The sequence below is a fragment of the Girardinichthys multiradiatus genome, chromosome 11 (genome assembly GCF_021462225.1).
Source record: "Girardinichthys multiradiatus isolate DD_20200921_A chromosome 11, DD_fGirMul_XY1, whole genome shotgun sequence".
NCBI classification, from domain to species: domain Eukaryota; kingdom Metazoa; phylum Chordata; class Actinopteri; order Cyprinodontiformes; family Goodeidae; genus Girardinichthys; species Girardinichthys multiradiatus.
The window spans coordinates 19,776,863-19,794,859 of NC_061804.1; the positions used below are offsets into that span (position 1 = coordinate 19,776,863).

The following is a 17,997-nucleotide window of genomic DNA, read 5'->3' on the forward strand; positions in this document are numbered from 1 at the left end:
TTGTAGCAGGAGTGCTCACTCCATCTTTTTCTTGTGTTGCTCTTTAGGTCCACTTGAAATGTTTCCATTAAACATTTTTATGATTTGGTAAATGGACTGAACTTATACACACATTCATACACAGAAACACAGATCTGTAGGCAACTTGAGGTTAAGTGCCTTGCCTAGGGGAACATTGACATGTGACAGGAGGAAGCTGGAATTGGACCTCACACCAAGTCGCTCTTCGTCAAAAAAACCTTACAATATGTACTTACTGTTTGAGAACATCCCATCAAAGGTGCTACAGTATGTCATAATCCACAGTAGTGCTTCCTGTTTTATAGGATGTGACTTAAAATTCTTTATGTCAGATTTCTTACTGTTCTGGCCAATTTGCATACATTTACCAATCACTGGGCAATGCAAAAACTTTCCAATTTTCTGCGGTTTCTAATGTAATTTATTCTTCATCTGTTGTTTGAATTGTTTTTAGATGCTGCTGTATTTCCTGACTCACCAACAACGTTTGCTGTCCCAACAGGAACCCAGCCACTAGTATAACTAATGTTTGATTCAAAGGCTTAAGTGTAATATTGGATATATACAGGGGTTGAACAATGAAACTGAAACACCTTGTTTTAGACCACAATCATTTATTAGTATGGTGTAGGGCCACCTTTTGCGGCCAATACAGCGTCAATTCGTCTTGGGAATGACATATACAAGTCCTGCACAGTGGTCAGAGGGATTTTAAGCCATTCTTCTTGCAGGATAGTGGCCAGGTCACTACGTGATACTGGTGGAGGAAAACGTTTCCTCACTCGCTCCTCCAAAACACCCCAAAGTGGCTCAATAATATTTAGATCTGGTGACTGTGCAGGCCATGGGAGATGTTCAACTTCACTTTCATGTTCATCAAACCAATCTTTCACCGGTCTTGATGTGTGTATTGGTGCATTGTCATCCTGATACACGGCACCGCCTTCAGGATACAATGTTTGAACCATTGGATGCACATGGTCCTCAAGAATGGTTCGGTAGTCCTTGGCAGTGACACGCCCATCTAGCACAAGTATTGGGCCAAGAGAATGCCATGATATGGCAGCCCAAACCATTACTGATCCACCCCCATGCTTCACTCTGGGCATGCAACGGTCTGGGTGGTACGCTTCTTTGGGACTTCTCCACACTGTAACTGTCCCAGATGTGGGGAAAACAGTAAAGGTGGACTCATCAGAGAACAATACATGTTTTACATTGTCCACAGCCCAAAATATGCCCTCCTTGCACCATTGAAACCGACGTTTGGCATTGGCATGAGTGACCAAAGGTTTGGCTATAGCAGCTCAGCTGTGTACGTTGACCCTGTGGAGCTCCCGACGGACAGTTCTGGTGGAAACAGGAGAGTTGAGGTGTACCTTTAATTCTGCCGTGATTTGGGCAGCCATGGTTTTATGTTTTTTGGATACAATCCAGGTTAGCACCCGAACATCCCTTTCAGACAGCTTCCTCTTGCGTCCACAGTTAATCCTGTTGGATGTGGTTTGTCCTTCTTGGTGGTATGCTGACATTACCCTGGATACCGTGGCTCTTGATACATCACAAAGACTTGCTGTCATGGTCACAGTTGCGCCAGCAAGACGTGCACCAACAATTTGTCCTCTTTTGAACTCTGGTATGTCACCCATAATGTTGTGTGCATTTCAATATTTTGAGCAAAACTGTGCTCTTACCCTGCTAATTGAACCTTCACACTCTGCTCTTACTGGTGCAATGTGCTATCAATGAAGACTGGCTACCAGGCTGGTCCAATTTAGCCATGAAACCTCCCACACTAAAATGACAGGTGTTTCAGTTTCATTGTTCAACCCCTGTATATTACTGTCTGAAGCTTGTGTCTTGAGAACATGCACTTTGCTGTGGTGACCTGAGTGAGTTCAGTGTGCAGGTCAGGCATGTTTAGACGCAGTAGCAGATGGAGTGAATTAACATTAATACATTTTCACACACACACACACACACACACACACACACACACACACACACACACACACACACACACACACTCTTGTTTTGCTATATGTAGTGAGGACCATGTGTTGACTCCCATTGACCTCCATTGATTTTCAGTCATTTTCAACCCTTTCTATGACCTAACCCTGACAACAACCCTAAACCTAACCATTACCAGTGCATGCCTAACCCTAACCTTAACCTAAACTCAATTCACACCTTAGTCCTAAGTCTAACCGTTAGCAAAATAGGTCTTGAGGACCAGCAAAATGTCCTCACTTTGGTACAAACGGTCCTCAATTTGATGGTGAAATTGGGAAAATGGTTCTCACTGTGATGCCAAGACAAGAACACACACACACACACACACACACAGACACACAAACTCACTAACACTCACAGTGCTGTCTATCACTGTCTCATTAAGATGCTCAGCTTTCACACCTGGTGCCCTTTGGAGATCATCAGAGCAGACAATCCCACTTTTTGAATTCACACTGTCTGCAGCCTTTTTCTTCCTTTTGCTCTGATTCTGAGATTCACACAAAATTAGGTCAAAATCTTCTCTTGCAGGAAGATAGGAGTGACTGTTGTATTTAGAATTGCCCACTTCCATCCCTATCCTTTCTGTCATCATATCTGTTGCCTCAAAAATCCTCGCAATTTCTTCACTACCTGCACTCCCTTTTTTCCACCACCACATATAAAATTTGGAGGAATATAAAATGAAGCACGTCACCCAAATGTCAGACTGTTACATACGGAGAGCCCTCAGCAGGGCAACTCTGACAAATCAAAGAACTGCTGTAATCATGCAAAAGCTACGGCAGCTGTGGCATACTGACATCCTTACAAGGCCCGAGGTCTCATGTCAGGGTTTCTTGTGGCAGTGGGGATTGTCCTGGGGGACATGGAATCAGCGGATTTGACAGGGAAGGTTAGAAGATACAACAACTGACATGATTTTCTCCTCTGTTGAACAAGCAGCAGGAGAGAGGTTTCTGAAACCAAGTAACTCATAGTCTGATGGTATGCTTTTGAACAAAAACAATGAGATTTTTAAGTGTGTAATGAAGAGAATTTAGATGTATCTGAAAATTTATCTCATTTCATTTAACCATGCATATATGGATTTTTTTCCTGCATTTACGCTAATTTTTTTAAATTTAACTTCAGTTAATTTTGTTTGTGATTTAACATTTTGCCCACTCTTATTTTTTTGCCTTCATTATGGTAGGTAATCTGTTATTCAAGGAAGTCTTGAAGTAAAGGACAACGTAATGTGTATATTAACAAAAATATAATACAAATGTTTCACAAAGATTGTTTCAGATTTTATTACTATATACAATGGCATTTGGGAAATAATTAATGAGAAATGGGGAGCATAACCAGCCAGTTCCAACTGATTATATACATTATTATCTAAAGTCTAAGATAGCAGTAAGTTTTTTTCAAAATGTCTTCATATTTGGTTTTGTTTACACTTACATATTGAACATTTCTAAACAGTGTAGTTTTGCTTTGCAGGGAAAAGATGCCATTCCACCATGTGCGGGCAGGCCTGCTCTACCCGGACAACTACCTGAGCAGCTCCCTGACTGAGGGCAGCGAAGCCTTCCAGCTCACCAGCCTCTCCACTGAGGAGCTGGGAGGTGAGTGTGCCGACCCGGCAGAGACAGGCACGAGGAGGAGGAATGTGTGGATGCAGAACAAAGTGTGAGGTACAGACAATTAATGGCTCGCTGGTGGAACAATGCAGTTACAACGGTCCAATTCTCTAGAGGTGAAGATTTTCCATTTAGCCATTCTTTCAGAGCTTGACTAGATGCATTGGTTTCCAATTATGAAGCTTAGGAAATAAAATCAGTCAGACTACTCAGAAGGAAGTGGAGCTTGACAGAGCACTAGAGTATCTATAGTGGTACCCTAATTAGTTTCCCATTCATATTTTATCTTGCATGAAAATTGATGTTACCAGTCCCCTCAAAAGTTGGTTTGGATGTAATAAATATTACATGAGATTAAGTGCGAACATCAACAATCGCAGCTAAAGTGGCACAATTTTTTCTACACTTAACCAACCAAAAATGACTTCCGGGGCTTTATTTCTTATGGCTCTGGCTGTTCATAAAACTCAACAAAGCAAAATTGGATCTACTGTGGGGCTCAGCAATGCCTCTAAAATTAGGTCAAATGGTGCAACAAGCACAAACCAGCCCAAAAGCAGGCTGCAAACAAATCTTTAGGTTTGCTGGGAAAAGAAAGCAAAGCTGAAGATTAAAATTACAGCTCAGTCCAGATATAAACATCCACCACAAAATAAAGATGGGCTCTCTGGGTTTGATTAACATATCCTGCAGGGGTTGATTGGCCTCACAGTTGGACTCTGTTTGAGCATTAAGTACAACAGCATCATTACACTGACGTTCAGCATTAATATCACATAAAGTTGTAGCTAATGTGAAGACTAAGTACTTTTTTGCCACCAGTGTTTTCTATGAAGATTGTCAGTGATTACATTGGTGAGTGGTTAATAATTGTATTTAATGGTCCCAGTAATGAAATAAAAGAAACAAACTGTCATTTGTCTTGAAATCAGCTTGAGTTGGAGGTTCATTTTGTGCTTTTTGATCAAAGCACAGACTTCCAGTATGCAGTGAGTGCATATGCCTTGTTTTTGTAAGGGTGTTGCTCAAAGAAGCTAATCCTGCCACATAGTGAGGACTGAGCATTAAAGTGTGTCTGGAAGTCTTGCTGTTTGTTGTTTGTGTTTATACATGAGGCCCTGCTGCAGTTTGAATGAATACTCGCTGCTCTTTGCTATGAAGTACTTTGTTGTACAAATCTTTTAATCCAATGTCCCTGTTGCATGAATTGACTTAGCCCAGTTCGCAGAGACAGTTTTTCCTCACCGAAAGCTGAGCTGCTGCACTGACTCAAATGTATCATTATGATTGGTCAGTTTTCAATGGGACCTGGATCTGCCAAGAGCTTCTCTAAAGTGCCATGCCAAAGTTTACACACCCCTTGAATTTTCCAGCATTTTTTCATATCACAACCACACACATCACTGTATTTTTTTGTGTGCCAGACCAACACCAAGTGCTGTATAATCAGAATCAGAATCAGCTTTATTGCCAAGTTCGTGCATACAAACAAGGAATTTGCCTCTGGTACACTTTGCTCTTTTGTTCTGTTTTTGCATTACAGAATATACAAATTTACAATTTACAATGTACAATATACAATGTACAATGCAATATTCTGCATTACAGAATATACAAATTTACAATTTACAATGTACAATATACGCATATCTAATAAAAAAGGTGCATTTGCAACATCTGTATGCTGTTGTTCTGTACCCTATTGAATGTTCAACAGAGAAACAGCCTGGGGAAAGAAACTGTCTTTGTGGCGGCTGGTTTTAGTAAACAGTGCTCTGTAGCGGCGGCCTGAAGGTAAAACTCTAAACAGTTTATGTGCAGGTTGTGTGGGGTCTGCAGAGATTTTAGCAGCTCTTTTCCTGACCCTAGACCTGTATAAGTCCTGGATGGAGGGAAGGTCAGCCCTGATTATTCTCTCTGCAGTCCTGATTATTCGTTGCAGTCTGGACCTGTCCTGTTTTGTGGATGAGCCAAACCACACTGAGATGGATGAGGACAGGACAGACTGAATGATGGCAGTGTAGAAGATGACCAACAGCTCCTGTGGAAGGTTGAACTTCTTGAGTTGCCTAATATGAGGTGAACGGGAAAGATGCATTCCTTTCAAAAATGTTTTAATATAAATCTGAAAAGGGTGAAAGGTTTTTTCTTCAGTGCCATGAATCAACACTTTGTAGATTCACCTTCGCCTCAATTACAGTTGCTATTTTAAAATGTATATTTACCAGCTTTGCACAACTACAGATTGAAAGCTCAAATTCAGTCAGACTGGACGAAGAATGTATGTGAACATCAATTTTCAAGTCCGGTTTAGGTCTGAACTTTGGCTGGGCCATTTTAACACATGAATATGCATTGATCTAAACATTTCCATTGTAGCTCCGGATGTATGTTGTCATGCTGGAAGGTGAACCTGAGCCTCGTGTCAAGTCTCTCACACATTAACTTTGATAAGTTTTCCTGTCCCTGCTGAAAAGCATCCCCACAGCATAATGCTGCCCCCACCATGTTACACAGCAAAGCTCAGTGATGTCCATGGTTAGTTTTCTGCCACACGTTGCATAATGGTCATAATGGTAAATTTTGGTCTCATCTAACCAGAATACATTATTTCCCATGCTTGCTGTGTCCCCAACATGAGTTGTAGCAAACTTTAAACAGAACATGTGATTTGACCATAGCTTTTAGTTTGTTACTGCTCTATAAACATAGTTTTTTTGTATTTGTTATTTATAGTTATACTGAGATTAGATTACTAAAAGACGTTCTCCGTTTTGTAATTAGGTCACTGCTGAAGGTAAAAGGTTGCACTGGATCTTATTTTAAAGAATCACAGTAAATGGGACATTGCAACTTGACAGTTATGCAACACTTTTGTTTGTTTACCTCAGAAAATCCTAATGAAATACATTGCAGTTTGTGGTTGTGAAGTGACAAAATGTGGAAAGCAAGTGGAACAAGGTTTTTTTGCAAAGAACTGTATGAAGTGAATTCAGTCTCCTAAACTCCAAGGTGAAGCTGCAGTGTGCCAGAGACCCTGTGTAAACCCAGATGTGGACAAAATATCCAGGCTGGAATCTGTTCCCCGCATTGAAAAACGTCTAATCCCACTTCAGAGAGATTAAGGAGTTTCTTGCAGGTTTATCTGTTTTCGTACCCAGAATAAATGTTAATCACCGCTCAAATGAACCGCCTCTAACCTCTTCTGTACTTTTGAAGCATTTTGGTTTTTAGTTTGTGAACATGTTTCTTTTCAACCATTGGCAGATGCTGCAGTCTCACACACACAGGCGCGCACACACATACATAGCAAACACACACGCATTGAACAGCAATGCATAAGGGACCAGCTCATTTGTACCCTATTGAAAACGTGGTCCCCACTGTTGGGCTGCATACAAATGGATCTCAGTGTGTTCTGGGAGGCAGCACGCTTGCCCTAATTTGCAGTGGCTCGCCTTGCCTTTAATTCTCACTTCTTAAAGAAAGCCAAAAAACGAGAGGTGGCGGCATGTGGAGGGCTAGTCCAGTCATGAGCCGTGGGGGATCTTTACAGGCTTAGATGGTGGCTGCGACTGAACTTCAGTTCTCAGCTTCAGCTTTCATGCAACATGCACAGAATATATAGACAAAGCAGGCAGAGCTAACCTGGAGAAACACTGTATGTAAAAATGGATGGATGGATGGATGGATGGATGGATGGATGGATGGATGGATGGATGGATGGATGGATGGATAGATAGATAGATAGATAGATAGATAGATAGATAGATAGATAGATAGATAGATAGATAGATAGATAGATAGATAGATAGATAGATAGATAGATAGATAGATAGATAGATAGATAGATAGATAGATAGATAGATAGATAGATAGATAGATAGATAGATAGATAGATAGATAGATAGATAGATAGATAGATAGATAGATAGATAGATAGATAGATAGATAGATAGATAGATAGATAGATAGATAGATAGATAGATAGATAGATAGATAGATAGATAGATAGATAGATAGATAGATAGATAGATAGATAGATAGATCCCTTTCAGTTGCATGCATTTAATCACAAGTTCTTGTTTGGAAGAATCCTTTTTTTGCGTGGGAACACATAGTCCGAAGCGCTCTTGGCAGAGATGGTGGTGATTGTGCTTTGTGGAGGCCCCTCAGGGTTTGTAAGATATGGCGAAAATAAAAAAGATGCAAGAGAGACAAGAAAAGGGACTTAGACAGGCAGTGGAGAAGGAGGGGAGTAAAGCAGAGAGGGAATTGACTCTCACCTTGATTTGTCTGTGAAAAAGGCATCTACACTTTAGTTAACTTAGAAGCCTCTTATCTACTCCGGAGAAGCACCTTTCAGCTCCGTACAGACCTGTTAAAACCCATTAATCACTAACTACAGTTCATGGATTAGTTTGCCTCAGTGACACTATCAGATGACATATTATAGTTTTGAATTACGCATTATATAGGTGAAAGAACTTAACTGAAAAATAATCTTTTAGAAACATGGACACTGTTTTGTTTTTTTGTACAATAAGACTAAAAATAAGGCCAGAAGATTCATGAGTTGTTCTAGCAGCCTTCCTTATATTGAGATGAGTTCATGAGATGATGTGGAAGATCTCTGATCACGTATCAGAAAAATGTGCAAAGGGAACATAGAAAAAGTTTCGGTACCGCCATTGGAAAAACTGAATTCCTCTTGCTGCTTCCATAGTATTTAAGAGGAAATTCAGGCACCAGTTAGTTGATAATTGTTAAGTGTGTGCATTCTATAAAAGCATGAATCATAGCAGTTTTCTGGTCTGAAACATTTATGTGTATTATAACACAATGCCAGGACATAGTAAGTGCCATGTTTGGTGAAAAGCACATCAGTAAAAGCTGTATAGGGTGCTTTTACTTTTTTTAGTTGTGGATCAGTGGTTTGCAGTTGTTTTACAGCCACATGATTTGGGCACCTTGAAGTCATTCAGTCCACCACAAACCTCTCTGTAAACCTTTGGCATCTGTCAGTCAGCTAGTTTGGCCAAAATTGGGTCATGACCAGAACATGGTTCCAAACACAACAGCACATTTATAATTAAATGGCACAAAAACTAAAACAAATCTGTGGCGAAGTGCAAGTCTGACTGAAAAGCTGTGATGGGACCTTAAAAGAGCTTTGTAGAAATAAAAACCAACAAACATCTACAAACTCAAGTGACTTTGTAAAAGATAGTGGCCGAAAATTTCTCCACAACGATGTGAGTAATAATAAAATGAGACAGAAATTTGAATTTTACAAGCTATAAGTACTAAAAGCAGTTCAACAAGCTACTGAGCCATGTTTATTTTTTCTTATGACAGCATGATAGTTTCTAATAACTAAATTCAGTAGTGAAGTCTAACCACTTTCAGCATCGTTTAGCAAGCCTTAGCAATGGTGGCTGTTAACCACCAATTCAATGCAACATCAGCATTGAAAACTACTGACTGCTCTCAGTAGTGAAGTGAAGAATGATGTGTTATTTTCTGTACTTATAAAGCCACACAGGCACTGGCAAAATAAATGTGACTGGTGCCATAAAACAATCACACAAAAATGTTTTAGGTTCCAAAAAAAAAGCGAAAATTTTGAAATGCAAAAAACATGTGTAATAAATATTCTAGTGGGTCATTTTTGACTGGGTTAAAGTGCTCCATGTTTCAAGTCCCAGTCACCAACAGGGCAGTAGCTCTGCAGATGTTACCAGCTTCACTGAGGTCAACAAACACTTGAAGTGTGATTACGCTAGAGACTAACTGCTGCTGTGATTTAAGACTTGTTTTTGTTCCTACCGGGTGCAGCTCCCACAGGGATCTGTCCAACTCCATAGCTAATTTGTCTGTCTGCTGTTTGGTCTTTGAGAAGCGACTGGTTATGGGAGCTTTATCACAGGAAACATATTGTATCCCGCAACAGCATAAGGAGCAGTGAGACTGATCCTAAGCATTACGTTTTTTTTACTAAAAAATGTTATTGTGAGCTGGAACTCTAGAAAGTCTCTGTTAGGTCTAGTGATATTTTTCTGATAAGGTATCAAGGCCTTAATCAAAATCCATTCAAGCCTTGGAGTTACTTGCAGTAAATGAGAATAGAAAGCAGTTCACAAAAGAGGCACTTTACCTGTAATTTGTAGTCAGGCCAACAAGACATGGAGTTTCTCCAAGCCTTTTTGCTTCATCATGATGACAGTAAACTTGTTTTAGCATTGACAACCTGCATTAAACTGCATTACTGTAAATAAATAAATATGTCACGTGATCTGTCTCAATTAGTTATCTGTGAAAGTTTTGTCTAAATGAAGAATCATTTTACCGCCCACTGAATGATCTATATCACAAAAGCAGGAAATCTGTGTATTTCTCGGATTTATTTAGCATCAATGAAAAATATTTAGACTTCAGTTATGGATTATGAAACAAAACAATGGCTGCTGGTAATTAACATATTTAAGAATTATTGAATGAAAAGACAAAACAATAACCAATTTTAAAATCAAACTATTTTGGGATTATTTATGGACTCTTTCAAGACCTTTAAATATCTAAATTACCAAAATAAAATGAATTAAGCATGTAAGAGCACTTTTACATGTACAATATTTACAGACGTCAAAACAAACCTAGTGATCATAAAAAGCATTAAGATTTTGAAGATTCTTAGGCAACATCAGTGTTGAATACGTATTTCTTTTGGCTATTATGAACTGGTATGAACAGTGAAATCTGATGTGTCAGGATGCTGGAGAAAAACACTTTAAAATTACGAACAGAATATATATATATATATACAGTATATATCAGATTATTGCAATATGACAGTAAGGGGTAAGGAAAATATTTCTGATGACAAGGCATGTGCTTTATATAATTAGAAACTAAATTAGATATAAATTATGATACATGCCTAAGATGAACTCTATTAACCCACACAACAAGCATGCAATCAAACAAATAAAAAAGCCAACAACTATTATTACTCACCAGAATGACTTACAAAGGGAAACAAAGGCAAAGAAGATATAGATTCACCTCTGTAATAAGATGCCTTTGTTGTGGAAAAATGAGATTATTCAAGCACTGTTATGGCAAGAATCAATCAGTGAGGTTTATTAAAGTAATCCTGCGCAAGATGAGAGCTAAAAGCCTCCACCAGTGTCAGAGTGTTTCTCTGACTCACAAAGTTGGCACATGTCTTTTATAACAAAGGACAAGGCGAAATGTAAATATTGACAAGAACTAACTTCTTGGCAAATTATTGTGAGAACAGGCTTCTTGTTTGTCTATTTTGTTACAGCTGCAGAACCAAGCCCGGTAAGACAACCTTCAGAGTGGAACCGGAGAACCTCGTTCTACACAAAGTTCATAAGCATTATAAAAATAAAGACATGGCATAAACCATAGGTTCCTCACAGTCATATGATTAATGATTGATGGAAAGCAAATTTCAAACCCAATCATGAGTCTTTAGCATAAATATAGTGCACAATAGTATGTGTAGTAGAAAGAGTTCAAAGACATGTTGCCTTTTCATGCTATACCTTTCTACCTCATCAACCAGACACTCTCACACCAGGACCAACAAGAGCAGATGGTCCATGACAATACCAGTGTAACATTTTGCTGTGTTTACCTATAAAGTTGCATGTTAAATTTAATATCGTGTATTTTCCAGAAATGTTAAAATATGTCTCATAACTAAGAATGAAAAGAAGGGCAGACAGTCTGCGCTTTGCAGTGACATGCTGTGTTTTTGCTATGCAGAAATCCGTGAGGCATTTCGAGTTTTGGACCGAGATGGGAATGGCTTCATCTCCAAGCAGGAGCTGGGCATGGCCATGCGCTCCCTGGGTTACATGCCCAGTGAAGTGGAGCTGGCCATCATTATGCAGAGACTGGACATGGATGGTGAGACTACATTAGGACACACACTTGGGGAGCGTGTGCAGAGCATGCAAAACATGGTGATCCTGTATTAACGTTTTTATGTTGAACATGTAAATGTACATCTTTGTTTTCTTTGCCTCTCTGTTAAAATAAAAGAGGGAGCAGCTATAAAGAGGAGTAATGTCCTTAAGCGGAGGTATTGAGCATTGAATTTGAACAAGAATACCTATTTCACTTGTTTTGGGTAAAAACTTGGATTGAGCATGTTTCCTTCCGCAATTTTTCTCTAAAACACTTTGGAAATTACCTCAAGTGCAGCAAATTTCCCCCGAGACAATAAATGGCAAACAGGCTCTAGGTGACGTGTCAGACAAAGAGCGGTTCGAGAATCCCTCATGATGACTACAGAATCGAGGCACGTGACGTCGCCCGGTACGGCGGAGCCGGGGTCCCACCCTGGAGCCAGGCCTGGGGTCGGGACTCGTCGGAGAGCGCCTGGTGGCCGGGTTGCTCCTCGAGGGACCAGGCCGGGCCAAGCTCGAACGAGAGACGCGAGACCATCCCCCAGTGGGCCCACCACTTGCAGGGGGAACCGTGAGGGACCGGTGCAAAGAGGATTGGGCGGCGGACGAAGGTGGAGACCTTGGCGGCCTGATCCCCGGATGCTTAGGCTGGCTCTAGGGACGTGGAATGTCACCTCGCTGGGGGGGAAGGAGCCTGAGCTGGTGCAGGAGGTCGAGAGATATTGACTAGAAATAGTCGGGCTCGCCTCCACGCACAGCGTGGGCTCTGGAACCCATCTCCTTGAGAGGGGCTGGACTCTCTTCTACTCTGGAGTGGTCCGCAGGGAGAGGCGGCGGGCTGGTGTGGGTTTGTTTGTTGCCCCCCAGCTCAGCCGTCTCGTGTTGGGGTTTGCCCCAGTGGATGAGAGGGTCACATCCCTGCGCTTTCGGGTTGGGGAGAGGTCTCTGACTATCATTTCGGCCTACGGGCCGAGTGGTAGTGCGGAGTACCCGGCCTTCTTGGCGTCCCTGTCGGGGCTGCTGGATAGTGCCCCTCCTGGGGACTCCATTATTCTGCTGGGGGACTTCAACGCCCACGTGGGAAACTACAGTGACACCTGGAGAGGCGTGATTGGGAGGAATGGCCTCCCCGATCTGAATCCAAGCGGTGTTTTGTTATTGGACTTCTGTCACGGATTGTCCATAATGAACACCATGTTCAAACATAAGGGTGTCCATCAGTGCACTTGGCACCAGGACACCCTAGGCAGGAGGTCGATGATCGACTTTGTTGTCGTATCATCAGACCTTCGGCCGCATGTTTTGGACACTCGGGTGAAGAGAGGGGCTGAGCTGTCCACTGATCACCACCTGGTGGTGAGTTGGATCCGCTGGAGGAGGAGAAAGCCGGACAGACTTGGCAAGCCCAAGCGCATAGTTAGGGTCTGCTGGGAACGCCTGGCAGAGCCCTCGGCCAGGGATGTATTCAACTCTCACCTCCGGGAGAGCTTTGACCAGATTCCGAGGGATGTTGGAGACATAGAGTCCGAATGGACCATGTTCTCCACATCTATTGTCGATGCTGCAGCCCGTAGCTGCGGCCGTAAGGTCTGCTGTGCCAGTCGCGGCGGCAATCCCCGAACCCGGTGGTGGACACCAGCAGTAAGGGACGCTGTCAAGCTGAAGAAGGAGTCCTATCGGCTGTGGTTGGCTTGTGTGACTCCTGAGGCGGCTGACGGGTACCGTGGGGCCAAGCGTGCCACGGCCCGGGCGGTGGCAGAGGCAAAAACTCGGTCCTGGGAGGAGTTTGGTGAGGCCATGGAGAAGGGCTACCGGTTGGCCCCGAAGCGATTCTGGCAAACCGTCCGGTGCCTCAGGAGGGGGGAGCAGTGCTTCGCCAACACTGTTTACAGTGGGGGTGGGGAGCTGCTGACCTCGACTGTGGACATTATCGGCCGGTGGAAGGAGTACTTCGAGGATCTCCTCAATCCTGCCATCACACATTCCCTGGTGGAAACAGAGGCTGGGGACTCGGGGTTGGACTCTTTCATTACCCAGGCTGAAGTCACCGAGGTGGTTAAAAAGCTCAGCGGTGGAAAGGCTTCGGGGGTGGATGAGATCCGCCCTGATTACCTCAAGTCTCTGGATGTTGTGGGGCTGTCATGGTTGACACGCCTCTTCAACATTGCGTGGTGGACGGGGACAGTGCCTTTAGATTGGCAGACTGGGGTGGTGGTCCCCCTTCATAAGAAGGGTGACCGGAGGGTGTGTTCCAACTACAGGGGGATCACACTCTTCAGACTCCCTGGTAAGGCCTACGCCAGGGTATTGGAGAGGAGAGTCCGGCCGATAGTCGAACCCCGGCTTCAGGAGGAGCAGTGTGGTTTTTGTCCCGGCCGTGGGACACTGGACCAGCTCTATACCCTCTACAGGGTACTCGAGGGTTCATGGGAGTTTGCCCAACCGGTCCACATGTGTTTTGTGGACCTGGAGAAAGCATTCGACTGTGTCCCTCGTGATGCCCTGTGGGGGGTGCTCCAGGAGTACGGAATCGGTGGCTCTTTACTAGGGGCCATCCGGTCTCTGTACAAGTGGAGCATGAGTTTGGTTCGCATTGCCGGCACTAAGTCGGACCTGTTCCCGGTGCATGCTGGACTCCGGCAGGGCTGCCCTTTGTCACCAGTCCTGTTCATAACTTTTATGGACAGGATTTCTAGGCGCAGCCAAAGGCCGGAGGGGGTCTGGTTTGGGGACCAGAGGATTTCGTCTCTTCTTTTTGCAGATGACGTGGTCCTGCTGGCCCCATCTGGCCAAGACCTACAGCATGCACTGGGGCGGTTCGCAGCCGAGTGTGAAGCGGCTGGGATGAAGATCAGCTCCTCCAAGTCCAAGGCCATGGTTCTCGACCGGAAAAGGGTGGCTTGTCCTCTTCAGGTTGAAGGGGAGTTCCTGCCTCAAGTGAAGGAGTTTAAGTATCTCGGGGTCTTGTTCACGAGTGAGGGAATTATGGAGCGGGAGATCGACAGACGGATCGGTGCGGCTGCCACAGTAATGGGGGAGCTGAGCCGAAAAGCGAAGCTCTCGATTTACCGGTCGGTCTACGTTCCTACCCTCACCTATGGCCATGAACTTTGGGTCATTAACGAAAGAACGAGATCCCGGATACAAGCGGCTGAAATGAGCTTCGTCCGTAGGGTGGCCGGGCACTTCCTTAGAGATAGGCCATCCGGGTGGGGCTCGGAGTAGAGCCGCTACTTCTCCACATCGAGAGGAGCTAGTTGAGGTGGCTCGGGCATCTATACCGGATGCCTCCTGGACGCCTTCCTCGGGAGGTGTTCCAGGCACGTCCCACCGGGAGGAGGCCCAGGGGACGGCCCAGGACACGCTGGAGGGACTATGTCTCTTGGCTGGCCTGGGAATGCCTTGGGCTCCCCCCGGAGGAGCTGGAAGAGGTGTCTGGGGAGAGGGACGTCTGGGCTTCTCTGCTGAGTCAGCTGCCCCCGCGACCCGGTCCCGGAAAAAGCGGAAGACGACGAGAACAATAAAGGACAGGCCTATCTGCTCCTCATACTTAAAAGTCGTGCTCTACTTGTAAATCCACGGCAGATTGCAATTACTCTAAGGCAGAACTTGCATCAGGAACAATCCGTTCAGTCTTTCAGCGGTTTCTTATCTGACTGCTCTTGGCTCTTGATTTCACAGCTTGCCATAAATATCAAAGGTCAAAGCTAAAAGCTTTTTGCATTTGCTTCTGTGAGTAACAGACCACCTGAAAGCAGAACTGCCATTTGTCTTGAGGCAAGATGCTATCTCTCTTAAAACTCTATATACCTCTGACTTTCACAGTCGACACATCAGAACCTACACTCTTTTTTTTATATACATTTTATGTTGTCAAATATATGCTTCAGAATTAATGGTATGTCTGGAACTATCCTTTTTAATAAGCCTCAATTAATCCTACATAAGATTAAATTATGTTCTTTCAGAGCATTATTTCTTTGAGGATTTAATCCGGCTGAGCAGTGTTGAACATAATGTTTTAAACTGTTCAATGTTATAGACACAGACAGGTCTATAATCTCCTCTCAGTTTTCATCTGTCCTAACGTTTTCCAGTAGAGGCTGGGTAATTGGGCAACAACTCAAGGTAAAATCAAATATGTGTGAAACCGCTGTTCAAAGTAAACCTTATTTTTTGTAGATTTGGCCAAAATTAAAGACTCTCTAATTTAGAGATCATTTATACAGACTTATTATTTATCACCAGATTGTGTTTTGGACAGGTGTAAAAAGTTTGGTAGTAGCGAAACTTGACTGGCCTACACTGAGTCCTGACCCTAACCTTCTTGAACACCATTGGGATGAATTAGAGCGGAGGCTAAACCTTGTGGAAGATGTTTACAGAATAGTTAAAGCTGCTATTGCTGGCAACAGTGGGTCCATCAACAAAATGGGCCTTATAGATTAAGAATAGGATGTCGGCAAAGTTCATGTACATGTAAAAGTAGACAGACAATATAGTGTATTTGTACAAACATGAAATTAGAAATTCTCCTGATAGAATTGTTTACAGTGCCTTACTATCCCTTTATGTATTTATTAGGAATCATTGCATAGACAAACACAAAGTTGTGCATACTTCTAAAGTGGGCTGAGATATTTTTTTCTGTTTTGTTTTACAGATAAAAATCTAAGAAGTGCACCTTTTACTTTGATACCCCTGAATAAAATCCATTGCAACTATCTTAATAATAGAAAAGAAAAGAATAGAATAGAATAGAATAGAATAGAATATACTTTCCAAAGGGAAATTGCTTGTTCATTGTCAAGCTACTCCATCCAAGGTGTTAAATATTATTAATACAAATATAACCTTAAGTGACAGAAATGTATAATTAAGTAATTAAAATATGACTGAAAATAAATAAATGAGATAATAAGCATGTAGTTGGACTTTTGTTATTCAGTAAATAAATCACTTGGGCATCCTTCCACTTTGGGCATTGTAAAGTCTGATGGCTACAGGCAGAAATGATTTCCTCTGGCACTCTGTGGTGCATTTTGGTGTGATGAGTCTCTGGCTGAAGGTGCTCCTGTATCTGGCCAGCACATCATGAAGTGGATGAGACTCGTTGTCCAAGATGATCTTCACCTTGGAGAGGATCCTTCTCTCTGACACCACTGTCAGAGAGTCCAGCTTCAGTCCAACGAGGAGCAATCAGGCTGTTCAGTTTTATAGTGTCTTCCACCCTCAGCCTACTGCCCCAGCATACCACAGCATAGGATAGCACTGGCAACCACACAGTCATAGAACATTCTGAGCAAGGTCCTGCAGATGTTGAAGGACCTCAACTGCCTCAGAAAGTAGAGGTGACTTTGGCCCTAGCATCGGTGTTCTTGACTCCAAGTCATCTAAATAGAGTCCACTTGTGTATAAGATCATCTCAGTATAATACTGCTGTGTTTTAGAAGCCTCTGAGGTTTGTTTAACAAGATTAGAGAACAAACAGCATCACAAACACCAAGGAACAAACCATATAGGTGAGAGATAAAGTCGTGGAGAAGTTTGAGCCAGGGTTCAGTTATAAAACAATATCTAGAGCTTTGAACATATTAAGGAAATCTGTTCAGTCCATCATCTGAAAATGCAAAGAATATGGCACAGCTCCAAACCTACCAAGGCATTGCCATCCACCTAAACCGGTACTGCAGGCAAGAAAAAGATTAATCAGATAAGCGCCCAAGGTCCATGGTTACTCTGGAGAAGCTGCAGAGATCTGCAGGTGGGAAAATCCATCCAAAGCATAACTAGTAGTTTTTCCCCGCCTGCAAAATGTACTTCTATGGAATAGTAGCAATAAAAAGCAATTGTTTAAACTAGGCTTCATAAAGTCTTCTATAAGCTTGCTACCCGCCTTCTAGGGAACATGGCAACCATGTGGAATAAGGTGCTGGTCAGAACCTTTTGGCCTTCTCATGTTACGTGAGGAAAAGAGGGGAAAGCTAACACTGCATTTTACCATGAACATATCATCCCCCGCTGTGAGAAATAGTGGTGGCAGCATCATGTTGTTTGGGTTGTGTTTCTTCACAGGTACAGGGAAGCCATTAAGAGGTTCAGGAAGATGGATGGAGCTCTGTGGACATTTTTAAAACTGATTGAAAACCATTTTGTTCTATCAGGCTTTATGTTTTGACTTTATTACACTTCTTTATGATTGTTTTTAGACTATGTATAGCTGAAATGTAATTTATTTAACTCACTTACTTACTAAAAACAAGGCACTGTTGAAAAAAAACCTGTTAGAGGCTGCAAAAGTTTTGTGGCTGTGGCAGACAGCAGGACAACAACCTTCACCTTGGAACAGACAGCAGAAAGGATATCGCTCTCCTAACAATATAGGGGAA

At 42.8% G+C, this 17,997-nt stretch overlaps 1 protein-coding gene across 1 annotated transcript in view; it reads left to right on the forward strand.

Moving 5' to 3' along the window:
- The window catches only part of caln2 (calneuron 2), a 62,227-nt gene that overhangs the window by 16,820 nt on the left and 27,410 nt on the right, over positions 1–17,997 (forward strand). Inside the window, exons 2-3 of the mRNA XM_047380085.1 lie at positions 3,526–3,650; positions 11,463–11,606. Coding sequence (XP_047236041.1) covers positions 3,533–3,650; positions 11,463–11,606 — 262 coding nt within the window. The 5' untranslated portion in view covers positions 3,526–3,532. The remainder of the gene's footprint in view (positions 1–3,525; positions 3,651–11,462; positions 11,607–17,997) is intronic.